The sequence below is a fragment of the Watersipora subatra genome, chromosome 3 (genome assembly GCF_963576615.1).
Source record: "Watersipora subatra chromosome 3, tzWatSuba1.1, whole genome shotgun sequence".
Classification (NCBI taxonomy): Eukaryota; Metazoa; Bryozoa; class Gymnolaemata; order Cheilostomatida; family Watersiporidae; genus Watersipora; species Watersipora subatra.
Genome location: NC_088710.1, coordinates 55551637 through 55571979, shown reverse-complemented (window position 1 = coordinate 55571979; position 20343 = coordinate 55551637). Strand labels below are relative to the sequence as shown.

Sequence of the window (20343 nt, the reverse complement as noted above, 5' to 3'; positions counted from 1 at the left end):
AATACTACTGATGGCAAGGAACCCCTACATTCCACAGCAATGAAGGTTTTGTTTGATCAAAGGAAAAATTCTATGTTTTGTGACACGCGTGGAGACTTCATAAAGTGCAAAATATTATCCTGACCTAAAAATAGATCTGGAGCAGAATTAGCTTCAAAGAATAACCACATTTGTTTATGTGTATGTGAGACAGCTGTGTCACATGCCTGGATAAGAAGCTAAATTCCGCTATACGAAATTATTTATATCTAAACCACACTATCTAGATTTAGACCTAGTCTGTCATCCCCAAGTGTCAATGCCAAATCTTGTTAAATTACTGCATATTTTACATTTTATTAATTGTTTACCGTGATTAGTTGCTAAGCCAATAGCCAATAGCGTGAAAGATGATCAAGCATAACTGTGTGCGGCGCACAAGCCCATTCCTATTAGCAGCATACAAAGCAGAGGCGTGCTGATTCAGACGTCTATATAGACTCAGTCGACTTCAACCTCCATTCATTTGAACATGCTGAGAGGATCGAGTAGAAATCTCTTTTAACTCATCTCAGATCATACAAAGACAGAATTCCAGCGAGGGTATCAGCTATTCGTCTGTAAGTCTGTAAGTGCAAATGATTTGCGTGTCATCTATGCTAGATAAGAGGACCATAAGTGTTCAAGTTGCTGATAAACTTATAGTTGGTCATGAACTCTAGATGCCTTTCGAAAGTGTAGGACTTTAGGTGGTGTCTCTCAATGTTTTGACTGTGAATCACTATTTTAGCACTGAGTTTCATACAGTTTTAGGTAAAGTATCGATTGTGCCTTTTTATAAGCTATTGTACTTATACACATTTAGACGATCATATCAGGCATTACTTGGTTACAATTCTCTGATTACCAACTTTCTGACAATTGCAAATATGTCATTGCTCTTTGGCTGTAATGAGTAAAAACTAAGATAGATTTAGGAATGTTTTTACATGAATGGGCATGTATGTATTAATGGTGTTCGTATTGAAAGCACAAAGATGTAAAAAAAATATTTTTTTATAAAAATTTGGGCGATGGATATTTTAGTTGTCATTCATGTAGAGCAGATTACATAACTAGCTCGGGTCAGACAAGAGCTAAGCTCTGAAACTCTTTCAACCCAGTAGTATGTAATTATTTTATAGGGAGATATTTTAGGAAATATGTAAAGCTAAGTATCCATAAATTCAGGCAGCTAAGAGGGCATGAGTATCTCAGTATTCCAATATAAAAGCTTCTTCGTGAATGTACCATCTATTGCAGTATCAACATCTATTCATTCCTTTTATTTCATCTGTAAATCTATTTCCATCCGCTGTAACCACTGATTGCAAGAAGAATATGCCCGGAATGCACCGCTTTGCAATCATTAGTGCTAGACTAAATATTTCTTTCAATGAATTGTCGCTTACCTCTGAACTCTCTGCCCTTGAGCTGGTTGACCCACGACTTTCACTCTATCTTTTATTTACACCTCATTCTTCAATCTTGCGTGACTGCAGGCTTTGTATGTAGCTGACATCGATACAGCGTATCGCTGCGGGTTAATCTGTCACGGACACCACTTGGTGGTTTTACAATTTTTGTTTGTGGTATTTGATTAATGTTAGGATAAACTATCAATAGCAGATGTTGTTGTGCCCAACCTGAGTGCACTGTTTGATTGAAGGAAAGAACGCATACAGTCTTATAACCGACATTGAAAAATGATGTCTTGGATACAAGAGAGAGTTATTACGTGTCTCCTAGTCTGGAGTGGTAAGTCATCATTCACTTTCTTTAAATGCTTGTTCCAAGTTTGCTGCATTTACAAACCTGTAGACAGATCTAGCAATTCTAACAAGTTCAACAATTTTTCACACAGTTTGCACTTTCTGTCATATTTTATTAACATTGACTAGTTCTGTTTACTCTGTATGGAATTAAAAAAACTTATGAAAGAATCAAATCCTCAACAGATTAAAACAAAAAGCTTGTTTCAACCTGTTATGCTAATAATTAGTACATTCTTGGTCTTTTCTATTGTAATCTTGGTTAATTTATGATCTAATAATTTAGACTAAATTCTATAGCATCATCAATTTATATATGCTGTGATAGTCAAATCTATAAAACAAAACTTCTGTTAATATCATCACAAATCAATTTATACCTTCATGCTATCATCATTTACATAAAGGCCACCTTGTTTAGCATCATAAGGCAATTTAAAATGTCAGGGTCTCATCACACATCCACAGCTTTGTAAGTCGATCTATTGGTTTGATAGTCTAGGACTCTAGGCTAAAAGCGTTCTCCTTGTTTATAGCCTTGTTATTTAATCTATAGTTAAATAATCTAACCTAGACAGTAGCGTCCTTGTTTATAACATTGCAAGTTATTCTATAACTTGTAATACTCTAAATCTATAAAATAATCATTTCATCTATAGCTCGTAAGTCTATCTATAATGTGATAGTCTAATATACAACTTAAAACTACAGTCTAAAACATGACAATCTAACCTATAGATAGATAATCTGGGTTTGATTACTGGTAAAAACTCTTTTTCTCTTTTTAGTTGCAGTTCATTGAGTGCAGATTTGGTCTAGAAAACTTGTAAAGAGCCACCTGTTACTCAATCAAACTTTCTTTACCTGTATACTAATTAGTTCACATTGCTTGTCAGATAAAACTAGAAACTATACGCTGGAACAGATTCTGTGGACATCATAAGTTACATACGGATTGCAAAATGCTTATGTACTTTTCATTGCAAAAGTTCATTCATATTGAGTGAGCTCGCTTTCTCTTCCTGTGTCAGTTTCAATTCTTGCACTTCCTGCGTTTCATGAACCAATCGTAATACTCTGATCTGATGAGATCTATTATTAACTGAGTGTTACGGCTGCAGCAGCAGCCAGGAAGCGTTCTAACATCGCACAACAATTGCTATAGTATCAATATACTCAGTACTCAGAGTTGTTGAAGTACGGACAAAGAGGTTAGATTGAAAATTGAGATTGATGAGAATAGATGTCCATTATTATAGCTATTAATATTTGGTGTTTAGTTTATTATTTTATTAAATTTTAAGTGTAATTTTTACAGCAATTACATCTGAAAGGTCTAAACAAACCTCTTGTTTTAATCAGTGTAAACTGAACCAAACATAGTAGTTTTTATTTTAAATAAATATTACAGCAACTTATGTTACCAAATATTCATCTTGTTGCTGTTTTTGTTGCATAGATTTAAAGTCATATGAAGAAATCAGAAAAGTTGACTTGCTAGGCATTGATATTATTAAAAGATTTCTTAGATCATGTCATCTGTATTCTAGGATTGTTCTAAAGCCAACAATAAACAATATATCATAGGATATAACATAGTATAACGTTATGATCTAATATTTGTTCGGATAAGTTCCAATTGATTGTAACTTAATCCACAAAAATAGCTAACTTAAGTGTGATACTCCCAGAGAGCCCTAATAATGATAGACTTTAAGTGACTCACTTGGCTTTACTTGACAAATATTAAGTAATCTTATTTTCAACTGCTAACAGCGTGAGTATGCAGAGCATGTATTAATATACAGATCTCCATTAGAAATTAATCCACAAAATTGATTCATATAATGTGAGTCTCATTTTCTGATAGTCTGGGTAATGACACTCACTGCGACTATCTCATAAAAAGCGTGAAGCCAGCTGGGTGTCAACAGAATCTCCTTCGTTCTTGTTAAGAAAGGTTTTATCTTTTATCGCGTGTCAGATTTATCTCGTGATTATTTTGGGGTAAGATGTACACATTGCATCACCTTCTACGGCCGACATGAACAACAAGCAAAGAAAACTGCTGATCATATTATTCGCAATTATGATAATAAAATATATTACATAATGAATTGTAACCATTGGAGTCATCATATTTATAATTCAATTTCTGCTGATGCTGTCAAGGAGTAATTGGGTCCTGTTACAGATCATCTGACAATTCTTAGAGTGTCCCACTAGATAACATTCACCGCTTGCGCTCTCTTGATCTCAACCCTCTTGATCTCAATGACTGTAGGGTCTCTAAACGGGATGATAGAATGAATGACGTGTTGTGAATAAGTGAAGATAAACGTGGTTAATGCTATAGAGTGGCAGTAATGGGGTTAATGTACAAGTACAATAGATGATGGTGTCTAACGCTGGTCGTAAATTGGCTTAAAATAAATCCACTAAAAGCTGAATGTAGATGTAGATGTTCAGGTGTGTCACTATTGTAAGTGCGCTGTGATTGCAGCTCCGCAGCTGTACGTGTAGGTGTGGTAAGTGTGGAGGTATTTTAGGTATTAAATAATAGTACATATTTAGGCATTGCAAATATATGGGTACCGTACATGTGTAGGTATTATAAATGTATACATATTGTAAGTGTAGAGGTATGGTAAATGTGGAGGTATTGTAAGTGTGGAGGTATTGTAAGTGTGGAGGTATTGTGAGTGTATAAACATTGTAGGGGTGTAGGTGTGCAGCTAATGTCGATGTTTAAAAGTTATAGAAATGGGAGGTGTTTAGGTATTACAAATATGAAGGTACTGTAAATGTGTAGGCATTGTAAGTGTATAGATATTATAAGTGTGTAGGTATGGTACATGCGTACCTTTGTGAGCATTTTGTAAGTATGAAGATACTACAAGTACTACAAGTATGTAGCTAATGTAAGTAAGTAGTTACTGTAAGCGTGTAACTAGTTTTTATGTGTTTACTTAGCACATGACGTTAGTTTTATATTCAGAAAGCTATTTTACTATACTGTTATGTTCAAACCTGTATTTTTGTTTGTAAAAAACATTGATCAAATATATGGTATGAGTTGGGACTATCTACCTTATGAATAGTATCTATTAAATATAGACATGACCAGTCTAGCCATGATGGCTTCTGGCCAGAGTTCTAGAGTAGTGAACTGCTGGAGCAGAGCCAGCAAATAGACCATTGGCGATCTGCCGAACAGTAGCTTGTCAGAGTGATTATAGTGTACTAGCAGTAGGCCCAGTGATGCCTAAACCAGATAAAGTTTCGAAGCCAAAGATCTTTAGCCAAATGACAGAAGGCAAGGAGCATATATGTGTGGAGTTCAGATGAAATCAGCCAAAAGATGTTGAAAAGTATAGCGTTTACGTAGACGAACAGACAGACACACAATAACAAAGTATAATTTATGAATATAGATATTGGCTGCTTTTCAGTTAGACTTCTCAGTTAGACTTCTCAGTTAGACTTCTCAGTTAGACTTCTCAGTTAGACTTCTCAGTTAGACTTCTCAGTTAGACTTCTCAGTTAGACTTCTCAGTTAGACTTCTCAGTTAGACTTCTCAGTTAGACTTCTCAGCTAGACTTCTCAGTTAGACTTCTCAGTTAGACTTCTCAGTTAGACTTCTCAGTTAGACTTCTCAGTTAGACTTCTCAGTTAGACTTCTCAGTTAGACTTAGGTGATACCGAGACAAACTTAACCTGATTGAGTTAGACATTTAAAATCAAATTGTCATCTAGTTTATAGGTTTATACATTTAGTTTATCTAAGTTAACATCAATTAGCAGTTTGCAGAAAAAATTGGATGCTCACATAGCCTTTGTGTGAGTGCAAAAAAACTTGAATACACACGAGTTTAAGTATTGCCTGACTTCACAGTTATTCCTTCAAGAAACCTATTACTGAGTACTCTCTTGCGAATACAGCTAACAGACAGTTAGTATTCAGACTGCTGTATTTACTTGAACCAGGTGTTTGTACCAAAAAGTCATACATCTGGCTAGACCAATTTTGTTCTACTTTCTATTCTACTGAAGTTGCTGTTAAGCAGAGGATTAGTGTCTCCGTCTCGTACTGTGAGCTGAGACAAGAGTAAAAAGTTGACATTTTTAGCCACCAGCTCCTCACTAGGAAACAGCTGGATGCATACATAGTTTGTGGCATTTACAGAGCTTATGAATAGTCGCTGCTCTTTGCTAGCAGCCTGAGATCAAAGCTATGATTACACTACTGTCTAGCCTTTCCATCACCTAATTACTCCTTAAATCTAGATTACTCTATTAAACTCCTGTATATGTCAATTATTCTTGTTTGTTCCAGATACTTCTTTTTAAGGCCATTCTCGAATATACTCAAACTCACACGCATATTTATTATATTTTGTCAACATGTTAGCTGAAGAATGTAGATTACTAAAATAGAATAAGAAGTGTGTAATATTTCTTGCAGTGGGCACCATTGCAGTAAATCTAGGAGCCGATGAAGATATACATCAATGCAAAGGCATTCGTACAAAAAGACATGCTCAGATCTCAATGCCACCCAATATCGGAGGCAGCTGGTTCTCCCCAAGGTACAATGTCACTGGGCATCCTAAGCACTAGGCTAATATAAATTACATACAGTCCTAGGTCTACCTTGTACTTAAAGTTTCAGACAAAGCTTTGTGATTCTGTGAGCAATTAGAAAAACAATTTGCTACCCCAACATCAGCAGCTCCTTGAGAAAATAAACTTATCAAGTATAATATAGAGACCTTACATCTTACAAGCATAATATAGAGACCTTACACCTTACAAGTATAATATAGAGACCTTACACCTTACAAGGATAATATAGAGGTCTTACGTCTCGCATGTATAATATTATAGAGGTCTTACAGCTTACAAGTACAATATAAAGGTCTTACACCTTACAAGTATAATATAGAGACCTTACACCTTACATCTTACAAGTATAATATAGAGACCTTACATCTTACAAGGATAATATAAAGACCTTACATCTTACAAGTATAATATAGAGACCTTACATCTTACAAGGATAATATAAAGACCTTACATCTTACAAGGATAATATAGAGACCTTACATCTTACAAGGATAATATAGAGGCCTTACACTTTACAAGGTGGTTCACATGTCACTGTTAATCAGGGTATAGATTCGTCTTCAAGTCTTCAGTAAACAAGAGTAATGGAAAAGATATAAGATAATACAAGTTTTTATGTATAAATATAGTTTAAATATCAAGTTGTGGTGAAATATGACCAGTAACAATATAAAACATTTCCACATGTATTAGATACAGCAGGGTGAACCTTCACCTAATGTTATCAACACTCGGGCTTTGGAGAGCTGTTCCTTATTAGCTTTACCTTGAGGTGCTATTTTTAAAACTCAAAGCTGTTTTAGAGAGTCAAATTATTTACTAAATGGCGGTTTATCGAGTCAAGTTTTGGTCTTGATAGTCAAATCAAAGTTTGATTTTTTGATATTTTTGTAAATGATTTATTTTACTTTTAAATCCTGATTTTCAAGTCATCATTGTAAAAACAATTTTATGAATTTATAATAACTGTTGCTCAGATTATGTTAATATAATATTATACCATTGTTATCTGTAACATTCTGTTAACTTATGTATTAAACATTTAAAATTGATTTGAACTTATTTGTCAAACAACTAAACAAAAATCATTCCATAAATTAGTAACAAATTAAGTAGCATATCAAAGGCATTTTAGAGCAACTGAAAGTTGATGTTCTTGCTTTTCAAAGCCTAAGTTTACTTTGTTAAGGAACTATTTGTGTGTAACACAGCAGAGCACTATATCTCCACAGTGTCATGCTATATCTGTACATAACACATCTGAGTACTATATCTCCATAATGTCACGCTAGTGCATGATGAGTTGGTTACAGTTAACACTGACTCATTGTATTATCTATGTTCTGACAATAGAAATACTGCGACAATGGCTCATATTTCTTCCTTTTGTTCTCTCACATACAGTCATGCATGATAGAATATTACTATTACAAAAAAGAGTAAGCTTTGGTTCCGCTTTTATCTAACTTTATAGCCACATCTCCGTTTATATTAATTAACAGATGTGAGTTATTACCCGGCCCGCAGTATCTCCTGCGACAGTATGAATTCTCGAGTACATCAAGTGAGTTCACCATCACGAGGTACTACTATTCTGATGAGGTATGTTCACAACTATTCTACCTAAATAGTCATTTATCCTGTCAGGTTGGCATGTTTTTGTCCTGGCACAGCTTCAAATGAATTATCTAACAAATTAATTACCTATTATTGATGGCTTCGTCTGTCCCAAACAATACGTAACAAATATTCATGTAGTAAGACTGGCCTCTCTATCACGGCAATTATGGGACCAGACTGTGGTAAACATTCACGCGGGTGTTAGCTGTCATAGCAAAACGTTTTAATTCTGTTCTGGATTTATCCGCTTTTTCAGAAAAGGGAAATGCTTTCATCTTATTGATGGAATATTTAAATAGCCAACCTATCTGCTCTGACCATTGTATGTTTCACATCAAAGATTTGGATGCCTTTGTTGCTCAATCTCATTCCCTTTGAATATTGTAGTTTTGTGGTGAAGTTATATTTGCCATACAAGCTCATGGCTCACTCACACCGCAGTCCAAATCCTGGTATCTCAACGAGGCCACAGACATGGATATAGAACTCATGGATGTCACTGTCAAACCGTACACATCTCCAATGGCTAGTGTCCTGCAGTCTCAAGTCTTTAAAGGTAAACAAATAACCAATACTGTTATTTCTACAATTATATAATATATTTTACTGTAATATAATATAACATGTAATATATTTTATATAATGTTACTTTATATTATACCATATTATATTGTCTTATCATCTTATACTCTATAATATCTTCTTATATTATAATATATTATATCTTTTGATGTTTAGTGTTATGATATTTTATGACATATTAAATTATGATATATATACACGTATAATAAAAAATTTGTAATGGCTGAGTAAATTAAAATATTTCATCATTTTCACTTTGGAAAGACTCATGCACTTATGGCCGCCAGACAAAACCGCAAGCACTCAGAAAGTTAATCCTTTCAGCTGTAAATTCTTCCAAGTGAAATTAAGCAGTATTGAGTCACAAGCAGCGATAATTTGCTGTTATAAAATCCATATCAAAAATATACTTTTTTTGCAGATAAAACCAACCACATGTTCTTTTAATAACAAGAATGTCATGTCAGTGACAGATCTATAGATTCTTATATGCTCATCAAATGGTGATCATTAATAGACAAACGTTAAGTAGATCTTAAACGGTTGATCGCTTTATGGATGACAGTTTAGCGTCTACAACGTTAATATCTTGGCTTTATTGCCAACATTCCTTCACAGATGGCTGCGTGAATGAGGAGGATAGGGGTGCATGGAACAGCCCACCATACGGAGCTGTTAAGGTGAACAGCAGCAACGTAGACTGCCTTCAGTCACTTTCCTTCTCTGTTAATGAATTGCTGGTGATGAGACAGGTAGATGCACAATCCTTTTTAACATTCTCTATCGTCCTTACATTCTTGATGTAGTGACAGGTTGTTACAGATACGTAGGTTTGACTTCCTCAGTATATCGACATGGTGAAAATGAAAAGTGCGTTCACATAATCACTCTTTATAACTATTCTGACTTCACATTTGATTGTCTGTTTGAAAACTGCATAAGGTTTGAAATCTTTCATTTTTCTGACAACTTTTAGCTTTTTGCATCATTTTATTTAGTTTTGGGTTGTCTAATTTATCCAATGATTATAAGTGATACCGATTCAGAAATAACTACGGTATATCCTTGAGTGCTATTAGTAGACACCCAGAAATATTAATTTTATTACTTTTTTACTGCCTTCTTTATATCGAAGCTGAACTTTTTTATTTTATAAAGAACTTTTTGAAACCGTGTTATTTACAAAGTTGGTTTGATAGTATATTTAGACATGAACAAGTAGCTAAGAAATTCTTGATAAAACTAAAATATAATGATACCTTTTTCTTTACTAGTACAACAAGATCTTATATACTGTATTAGGCGCAATCAAGAACCAATTGTATGCGAGCATAAAAATGGTTTAGTTGCCAAAATTAATGAGCTCTAAAATGGAGGATTTACTGATAGTGAAAATTTCCTCCTCTCTCCTCGTTCATCAAGAGAAAAAATGTCAGAAATGTTTACTTGTCTCTCTTTTTTCTGCCTCATCCCTCAACCTTTTCACGCTTTATCTAAACTCACTGGTTACAAGTGACCAACTATCACTAGGAGTTTGAGGCCTGCTGATAGAGAAACAAATTATTCTTCTTGCTGTCGTTTCTCGCATTTACATATTTTTTGATATTTGCACTATTTAAAAAAAATAATTACTTATCCTTTTCATTTTTTATGCATCTACATGATATATGATACAGCTCAAAATACATTTTAGAATTTTAGGAAATGTATGTATAAACTTAGTTGAAATGTTTATTTTAGGTGGATTACTACAGTAAGAATACTGCTAGCAGCTCAGGGAGATCCCCTCGGCTGTCAGCTCAGGCTGAGAGAGAACTTCAGTTAGGAGATGGCGTCTGGTACAGTCTGGTTGATAGACCGAGTTCCTACCAACCTCCTCTCTATTCTGTTACGGTGAGTTCCTTATTCATATGAGAGCGCAGTATACATTAAGCACAATGATGACCTCAGAACATGACCTCTGTCAATTTACTTCAAAAATGCATGTACACATAAGCAGTTGCATATAGAAGTACCGTAGAACATTTTAAAAATTTAGTTTAGAAATGTTCTTTAAGGTATTTTACAACAAACAGAATGAGTCAAGATGTTTAGTCGAACTAAAAATTTTAAATAAACATTTTCATCATCAGCGTGTAACGAAGAAGGATAGTACAAATATGGACCAGGCAGTGAAATATAAAACCACCAGCAGCCCTTGTTGTAGGTGTAAATATGCTAATACAGCAGTTACGCATTGACGTATCGTAAAATATTCAAGAACTCATGGGCGTGAAATCATTGATCACTAAATAATTGTTTTGGTTGACAAACCTGCACTGAAGTCCTTCGAAAAATGAGCCCGGAGAATTTTCGGGCCAACTGATTTTATTTTGATTCAGTGGTTGAAGCGAGTTTAGTCATGCATGCTGACGTGTTACAGAAACTCTTTTGTGTTATAAGAGGTATTTTAAGGAAAGCCAATGATCCGTTCAGTCGCTCAGCCATTGTTTCCCACACCAATTACATGAAATATGGTATAGTTTGGTGAGTCATGTTAGCTCAGGAAGAATTCTTTTCTTTTGTTTTTAATCCAACAAAACTACCAGCCTACTTGTGGGCTGTTTAGTTCTATAGTCACCCTTAGATGTAATTGGGTAATTCAAATCCAAACACATTAAACTATTTTTATTCATCGTAACATGAACGTATCATTTGTTAAAAAACTGATGTCATATTAAATTCACAGCAGTTACAACCTCTGGCATGCGTTGAAATATGAAGTAACTAATTTAATAACACAGTAATTCGTTTCTCATTTATGAGGCGATAGAGCAAAACCTGTGGATGTGACATAGGCATTGTTAAATCATATCTTAATTATTTAATTTTTCAATGAAATGGCGTGTGAAAAATTCATAGTTGAACTGTGACTATTCATCGAAGATGTCAACAGCTCGCAGCATCAAATGAGGTCAGTTATGGAGAAGTTGATGTAAGCAACAGTTGGCGAAACGATTCATGGATTTTAAAAGCCTTAATTTAAACTTGTGTTTAAAAAATCGAATGTTTATTTACCTCAATCAGTTAACACATCAATTTATCACTCCATAGACTGTGTACCTAAATAAAAGATAACTCATAGTTCTAGGTTGTTCCCCTATTGCAGGTCAGTATTGATTAAAAACTTCGTTTTGTTCCAAGCTTGTGGATATTTTTACATTTAAACTCTTACACTAATCTTAATTTTATTTTTTATCTCGTGGTCGACTTTGCTTTGGACGACATTGACAGGTGATAATAAAGCTCATACTTAGCTATCTATTCACACTGACATGTCAGAAACAGGTTATTGAAAACATTGTCAGTATATTGTTTGTTGTAAATAAATAGCTCTAATTTGCAATTTCGAAGGTAATGGCTGGCCAAAAAGTGTTTCTGACGTTTCATCAATTTCTGTCAAATTATTCTCAACTTTTTGTGTACGTCAGACATGATAGCCCAGACTCGAGTACAGCCTGTTAACAAATATTTACCGTGCTAGCGATTAAGGCAACTGCTACTGAAACTTACCTGATAAGAAGGATATAGCATGACTAGCCTGTTTGCTCTCATTGGATTATCCCTGCTGACACACAAAACTTAAGGGCTTCTTCTAATCCAAGTGTGAAACTACTCTCGCTACGTCTATTGACTTTAGTAAACTGAGAAGACAATGTCAACTGAGTTTGTGTACCAGCTAACCAAATGAGAGCTTGAAAAAAATGGTTGAAAACTTATTGTAAATCATAAACAAAGGAGTTTCGTATTTGACTTGTTCCCACGTCTTAATGCGCTGAGCTGTAAACCTTCTAGTCCTCCAGTTCTTTTCCGCTCTACCTCAAAGAAGAGTCAGTAGCTCTCACAATAAACATGTTTTTAGTTTATCTTAGCAGGATAGCTCTACAGTTTTTTTGCTTATCGTACTAGATGGGTATTGGTGATATCAAACTATACGAATATCCCTCTATAATATCTTTTTCAGCTTTTCAAAATTTACAGTTGTTTCATTGTAATTTGTGTAAAAAAAACATAATTAATAAACATAGCAAGAAATAACACAAATGAAGAGAGTGCATGTCTAATACAAATACAAATGTTTGAAGTCTGATAGTATATAAATATGAATCTCAACCATTTATTTGTGAAAATAAAGGCAAGGCATCCAGCTAGTAGAGAGTAGAACTTCTTAACAGGCATGATATTCAAAACATGTCATCCACAATATGTTATCATTGTATGAGATAAGAGAGAAGTCTCTAGTCATCTCTTAGATTAGCAGCTTATCTTAAATCTTTTAAAGATTCAGGTGGAATAAATTATTCATTGTGCTAATTAAAGCAATTCTAAATGTTTTGGCGTATTCGTAGTTCACAGGCATAAGATCACAACATGTATCTGAGATTGTTACATGAATTTAAATGCTCATCACAAATAAATCTATTTTTACGTACCATGCTTAAGTGACTTTTTGTATTCTATGTATATTGCAGCATTCATGTTAGCTGTATTCGTGATAGCTGTATCAGTGCTAGTTACATTTCTGTTTTTGTGTTACCTGTAATCATACTCTATAAATTCATGTTATTTGTATTACTGATATGTGTATTCGTATTATTTGTTGCCAATTCATAAAACAAACTCATTGTTTTAAATATTTAGCACAAACACTGTGAAGCTTGTGACTGCATCTATAGAGCTGATATAGAAAATCCACCAATCAGATGTCATGGAAGCCAAAGGCACAGTTTAACTACCTACAATGTGACAGGCCATTGGTTCAGTCAGACCTGCGAGTCTGTACCCTATTGTAAGTCTTTTGGTTCCTTTTAATTTTATTTTTCACATTTTACCTTGACAAAGAAATGTAGTGGCATATAAAAACTGTTCTTTTAAAGTGGTTTTGGGTTTCTGATAGACATTCTAGCACACGTTTGTTATTGACATTGTCGTCTGCTGTCAAAAAAATTTCAACAAGTTATTTTTAGGAGACATATCATCTAAACTTTTTTTGATTGCAACAGTATAATGGTATGAAATAATGTTACATGTTAGCTTGTAAATCATATATTGTAGACTTTTATACATACTCTGTAGATTATTTCATGTTTTTTTAATGTCATCACCTTCTACTTAGAGTTATCCTACCATGTTATTAATCTTGAAAAGTGCACATCCTATGTGGTGTGGTATAATTATGACTGTTATCTTACAGCTCTGTTTATATTGAGATCATACGAGTTCAACATGAAAGATTCTACATTCAATGTTACATCTTACTACTTCACGGATGCATTCTGTACACAGCAGTCATTCGTACTGCGGGCAGAAGGTACCTTCACAATGGGTCAAGCGCACAGCCGAATCTACAACACTTGGTCGTTCCAATTAAGGTAAGAATAATATAGTTATTTCATACATTTATACAACCAGAAATTCCTCTGTCATACAGCCCATGACCAAAGTGATATTGGAAAAAAGAAAGGGTACTGATGGTTGAGAAATGCAATATTAGCAGTCAAATGGCACTGCAGTGCAATAGGATAACTGCAATGGTAGCTGTAATGGACTGGGTGTGGGTGTTATTATGTACAACAAACAGAAATAATGAAAGGAAAGGATTATATGTTTATATCTCTCCCCCAGCAATAGGAGAAATGCAATATTAGAAGTAAAATGCACTGGTATTATTAGAATAATCAATATTATTAATATAGTAATACAGTAATAATAGAAAACCAATGCACAATTTTGTTTACATTTCAAAACGTCATAGCTAACAATATCAAGAAGTTGTGATAATTATATAGATTTTTAAAAAATCGATTTAACAAAACTATTTAGAAAAAATAATAACAGCAACATATTACTCATCATCGATGTTGTTAGTGTGACTATAACACTTCCATAATCATCCAAACTTATAATTAAATATTGTAATAATCTCATAAGAATCGTTAGAAAAAAATATCATCGTCATTTCCTTTACTTTCACTGTGTTGGACATCAGTTAAAATACCAAAATACTCAAAAGTGTCTAAAATGTCAGTTACTTTGAAATTGGCTACAAAGAAACGATTACATTTCAGTACTTCTACGTTAATTACAGAAACCTTCGGCAATTCGACAATGTTATAGACTGGTGAAATGTGCACGTTATTTTTTCGTGAAATGCGCACGACTTAATGGTTCTATTCTCTGTCGCTTAGCGTTTCAATTGCCGGTCTTAATTTTGATAAAAGTAAGGCTTGGCAAGTTTTAATAACGATTTTCAGCCAAATAAATCTGTCTATTTGTGTAAAATCCAATCAGATGGGTAAGTTTTAAGATACTGTCGACACATTTCAAAGACTTGGTAATATATTTAAATAGGTTTATATGTGTTTTGTATCGTTATTATACTTAAACGACTCCACAGAAAAATGGTTAAATTTGTTGATGAGATTTCGGTACATGGGTTTGCGACGTTGTTGATGAATAATTTTCGTGAGTTGCGTGCACATGCATTTATCATAAAACTCTCAAACATTCGCTCCGCTCGTTTGGTCGTGGGATAAAACAAATGTATATATTTTATATTCCAAATATGATTTTAATTCAGCTAAACTTAGAACAATGTTTCGATGTGAAATTTACGATACCAAAGTTGTCCTACCTTGTCCACCCGCATATTTATATATTGCAGATGGATAAGGTAGGACAACTTTGATAAGGTCAATTTTTATAAAACATGGATTTCACTCGTTTGGTGCTTCTGGATTTGTGCAAGGTGTGGGTAGAGACAGCTCCATTTATATAAGTTAGGTTGTATTCTCTGAGTTCAAGACATAAAGCTGTCATCAATGATGAGTCATTAAAACGCTTTGAATAGGAAGATAAAATGTTTGTTTTTTTTAAATAGAATTTGCCAGCATTTAAACTGTATGACTCCTGGTACAGAAGTTAAATGTTGTACTCACTAATCAAAGCCTGTTCCAGAGTTACCATCTAAAGTCTTAGACAAAAAGGACTATTTTTGTACATGTATCAAGGTTCTTATATAAACCGCACTGTTGTCAATGCACTGCAGAGATTTGTGAAAAGCGTGCCACCTCTATCGGTAGCATATTTTGATTTACTCAAGTAAGTCATTGTAGTTTATGTTAACAGCCAGAAAGTCTAAATAATGAAAAATAATAATAATAATAATAATAAAGTCTCAAAATATGAAAAGACAGCAAAATTGCTTTTGTTTACTGAATGCCTTATTACAGAACTAGCAATTAGGTACCATTTAAATAAAAAAAAACATTTGTGTTTTTTTTCCTGTAACATCTACCTTACCATAAGTGATTCGAACGACTGAAATATTCATTTGCATTTCTATTACAGATTCCAAAGACTATACGTTGGTGTGTTATCTGAAAACATGTTGAAACTTGTACAAGGTGGGGACCCAGCGCTGTGCGGTCATGTGACAAATTGGAAAATTAGCGAAATGTATAACATGAGAGATACAAATGGTTGCAGCTCACTTGGAGTTGTCTTATATGACTCGCAGTATGTGCTTATCAAGGTTGAGCAGAGTCACATTCAGTCTCAATATATTCTCTTAAGTGAAATGAAGTCTAATCCTCAGCGATTTGAAGATCAAGTTACGCATTTTACTCCAAAGTTAAAAAAATGTGACCGTGAACCCGTGAGATGGGTAAAGCGAGATATAGATGGACAGTCTACAAGTTCTGGTCAGGCCAACAGCTCTACTAGTTTTGCACAATTTGCCATGCCACACCTCATTCTATTAACTACCCTATTTCGGTTTTTTGTCACCCTATCATAAGCGTGTAACGCAAAAGTAGCAAGCCTAGTTTATCTCAGTATTGACTACCTCAATTTTTCTACTCGGCCAAAGAATTAGGTCAAAAGTATTGGCATAATATGAATAGGATATTATAATTGGTTTATTATCCATAAGCTCTAATAGATTATTTTTTGTCAGCCTCATATCTGGATATAATGTAAATTTTGTGAGGAGAGTGATACTAGAGATATAGAGTATGGGGTGGTGGGCTCATCACCATAATCAATAATCAATAAGACTGCGCTGGTCATGCTTGTTGCTATATTCCAGCGCTAAGTATCTCTAGCTTGGGAGACAAATTACAATCGCTAGGATGTATTTGGCTCAACGTTACAGACAAATCATGCATTGAAAATATTTAGTTGTTATCGTTTTTTAGTAACTTGCTATCGTATGGCAATACGAAAACCCAGTGAAATCTTTTTTTGCATCATAAATTTGTTAATAGTATCATTATTATTTTATTATTGTTACCTTGTATTTTACCATTTTATGTATTTGTGATAGCTCACATTGGATATTATATCATTTAACCTGAAGTCACATTCTGTACATAGAGTTTGTAAATGCCTGTAATCAATCTTTGTAATATACTTACATTTTTTAGGGTTTTATCAGTCGTATAAATAAAGGTCGTGTATGTACATTCATATAAACCAAAAAATACATTTTTAAGGACAGAATGGCTCATGTAGAATGTAGAGGCACTTTGTGTGTTCAAGAGCACAAGCAACATAGCAAAACACAGTTATAATTTGCTTGAAGGTCAATGGAAGACATAGCAAACCATCAGTTAGCAAAACAAAATCTTACTGCAAGTAGAGCAGACCTCATGATATATGCATGTATATTAAAAAAGGGCATCAAGATAGGAGTAAATTCTTGAAATGTTATTCGAAACTTTCTGTAGAATGTATCATCCTTGATATGTTTACTAAATGCCATTTGAATTTTAATACTGTCATATATCTTTGCTGCCGATGATCATCACTACATGGCAGCAGCATTGTTGTTGCCCATAAAACATGGTAACACGGTTTGGAGAGAGAGATGGTTTCATGGTAAACCTAAATGTTGGTAGCTGTCATTGTGAGCTCTCCCGATTCACCATCTCGGTTGCAGTTAACTTTTTCTTTGCAACAACTAGCAACTTTCATGAAGTGCTCATGGGCTTTATCTAGAATGGTTTCTCGGCTTACTTCCTTAGCCCTCGCTCTCTGTTTGTGTACGTAGAACTTGTTGAAATTCTCCGTTATGATGGGCACTGGAATAGCTAGTGTAAGCACTCCTGAAAGAGCACAAATGGCGCCTACCATTTTACCATAGTTTCCGACTGGGACGACATCTCCGTAACCAACTGTACACATGGTTATAACAGCCCACCAGAAACCGTCTGGAATGCTGGTTATTTGAGTGTCTTCTTCGTCGATTTCACAGAAGTAGATCATACTGCTGAACACAAGTATACACACCATGAGAGTGAGAACGAACAACGTTAGACCTTCCATACTCGATTGAAACGTCAGCAGAAGTATTTGAAGACCTTGAGAGTGTTTGGTGAGTTTAAACACTCGTATTAGTCTGATGACTCTAAGGAAGGCAAAGTCATTGCCAGCGCCACATTTGCTGTCAGGGCTTGAGGTCTGTATAAGAGCTACATAATACGGAAGAATCGCTACTATATCAATAATGTTTTTCACATCGGTCCAAAATAGCAGCTTGTTTGGGCAAGTAATAAAGCGAACAACAGCCTCAAAAGTAAACCAGATGTTGCAAAGGGTTTCGATACCAAAGAAAAGCTTCTCATAGTCGATCGGTTCAGCGTGAAGGGTCATCGAACTGTCCTCTACCGTGTGGCTGATGTTTGCAGTTTGATGTAAAAGAAATGATGCATTCGCCGCTTTCATCCGTGCCATTTCATCTAGAGTTTCTTCAGTGCAATTCTGCTTAAACCGAGGTAAAGTTTCTAGAGTGAATGTTACGATGGAAACGAGTGTTGCGAAGACCGATATAATGCCGATGAAAAAAGCGAGTCGCGATGTTTCAGGGTACTCGAAAAGTGCCCAAATCTTAGCTAAAACTTCATTGTCTGGATACTCGTATTTAGTTTCTGTATAGCCTTCCTCCTTTTTGTATTCTTTTACAACCTCTTCTTCGACCTGAAAGAAGTTAAGCTCATCCAAAAAGACATCATCGGTAACAGACGGAGGGCGCTTCAGTTTGCCTCCATATTTATAGTAGTTGAATATTGACTCAAAGGTAGCACGATGTCGATCGAAGAAATATTCTTCTGTCATTTCATCATAGTATGGCTTCCGTTTATCAGCACTTCCTGTAGAGAGATACTGACATATACAATATCAGTATACTTTTGACAATGCAAAAATTCAGCTATTCAGTGTGGGGTTGTTTTAATATTTTGACGATAAATGTTTCTGTTTTATTTCGTTACCTAGTTTTAGGCAAGTGAGCCCTTGGTCAGTTCACGATTACAGTAAGTTGATGGCAACAAATATAAATTACAAAATATGTTTAGTTCAGTTATTTAACTAATACCTATTATTCATTTTCAGCTGGTCTCAGCCTCATCTAGAAGACAATATAAATTATATCGAACTGTTAGACTTTGATACTCTGTATCTATTACATAGATACTGCGTATCTATGTGATACGCATGTATCTACAGCGTATTACACTGTTTTACAACTGCACAAAAAGTGTACTGAACCAAAAACAAGCAAAATATATCTTTCTCTTTTTTGTATTTCCCCAAAAAACATTTAACTTGAAAACGAAATGGAAATTCACTACACAATTAGATAGCCTCACTTTATACATAAGTTTAAAAAGATACTATTTTCACATAAAATTACTCATTAAAATATTGAGAATTGTCAGCTCGTTCAATGACTTCTACTGCAGCTAACACCATGCTTTGTTATTGTCTGCTGAAATGCTTACTCTTTCCAACGTTCTATAGTGAAACAATGGATGTCGTTTGATTATTAATGAGCAAAAGCGAATATAGTTGATACTACTATTGCTTATAATCTGTCCCTTAAGTAGAGGGTTTTACACTCTATTATTCATAGATATAACTTATACTATTGAAGCCCTGTTCAACAAAGGTCTGCTCGAGTATGTAAAGCTATGCCGCAGGCCTAACAATGATCGCCACAGAGAATTAGCTGTCATTACCGGTGACGCGTCAAATATACTCATGACATATTTACACATAACGCAGTGATAATGGGGCTATAAGCAATCATCTTCCTCAGTCAAACAGGCTATAAGGCAGCGCTTTATCAAGTTGTCAACATAAATGTGTTTAAAATCAGAAAAAGCTAAATGGTACTATGTGTCCAGCCAATTCGTTATGATAATTAAATTTGTGCTTCAATGGTAAAATAATGCAATAGTAGCTTTATAGGTAAATTGCAAAGAGGCTGTAAGATTAGCAAAGGATTCATTGGACAAGTTATAATTGGAACTAAGGCTATAGTAATTACTTCAAAGTTACAAAGAAATGTTCAAACACTTACCAAGAAGTGTGGTTGGATGGGCCTCAAAGACGCTCTTGCGAGTAACAAAATGCAAGCCACTCACATTTACCGTGATTCTCTCACAGCCGCTGTCATAACAACTGTGCTCACCTTCGTCTGGTCTGCAAAGATGACGAAAAACGTTACCGTAGTTCTGAAAAAGTGGTTCCATTGGCTCAGGTTCAGCTGCGAGTAGGAGACTCGGGCTTTGCAGTACCGTCGTTGCATTCACGTGTCGCGCCTTCTTTCTGTTCCTCGGCACCAATGGTCTTGCTAATGCTACACTCCAATTAGCCATCCTCTCATCAAATAACTCCCAATTT

General features: G+C 34.7%; 3 protein-coding genes across 4 annotated transcripts in view; 1 reads left to right on the top strand and 2 right to left on the bottom strand.

Annotated features, from left to right (window-relative positions):
* The window catches only part of LOC137392000 (nucleolar MIF4G domain-containing protein 1-like), a 28350-nt gene extending 27942 nt beyond the window's left edge, over window positions 1-408 (bottom strand). Inside the window, exon 1 of the mRNA XM_068078580.1 lies at window positions 351-408. The gene's annotated coding sequence lies outside the window, so the exon portion shown is untranslated. The remainder of the gene's footprint in view (window positions 1-350) is intronic.
* Window positions 409-446: 38 nt separating this feature from the next.
* On the top strand, window positions 447-17160 carry LOC137391336 (protein APCDD1-like). 2 transcript variants are annotated; one of them, XM_068077780.1, is made up of 10 exons: window positions 447-599; window positions 1688-1776; window positions 6257-6380; window positions 7920-8019; window positions 8425-8593; window positions 9238-9371; window positions 10360-10512; window positions 13300-13447; window positions 13853-14030; window positions 16009-17160. In XM_068077780.1, the coding sequence occupies exons 2-10, from the start codon at window positions 1725-1727 to the stop codon at window positions 16454-16456; spliced, it is 1506 nt and encodes a 501-aa protein (XP_067933881.1). In that variant the 5' UTR covers window positions 447-599; window positions 1688-1724; the 3' UTR covers window positions 16457-17160. The 2 variants fall into 2 exon arrangements, with proteins under 2 accessions (XP_067933881.1, XP_067933880.1); XM_068077779.1 differs by having other exon boundaries at window positions 447-607.
* A 384-nt stretch (window positions 17161-17544) lies between these two features.
* LOC137390759 (shaker-related potassium channel tsha2-like) lies at window positions 17545-20318 on the bottom strand. The gene is made up of 3 exons (XM_068077081.1): window positions 20017-20318; window positions 18428-18805; window positions 17545-18322 (listed from the first exon to the last, which is right to left on the bottom strand). Exons 1-3 carry the CDS (start codon window positions 20316-20318, stop codon window positions 17545-17547), a joined length of 1458 nt encoding a protein of 485 aa, XP_067933182.1.
* Window positions 20319-20343: the final 25 nt, after the last annotated feature.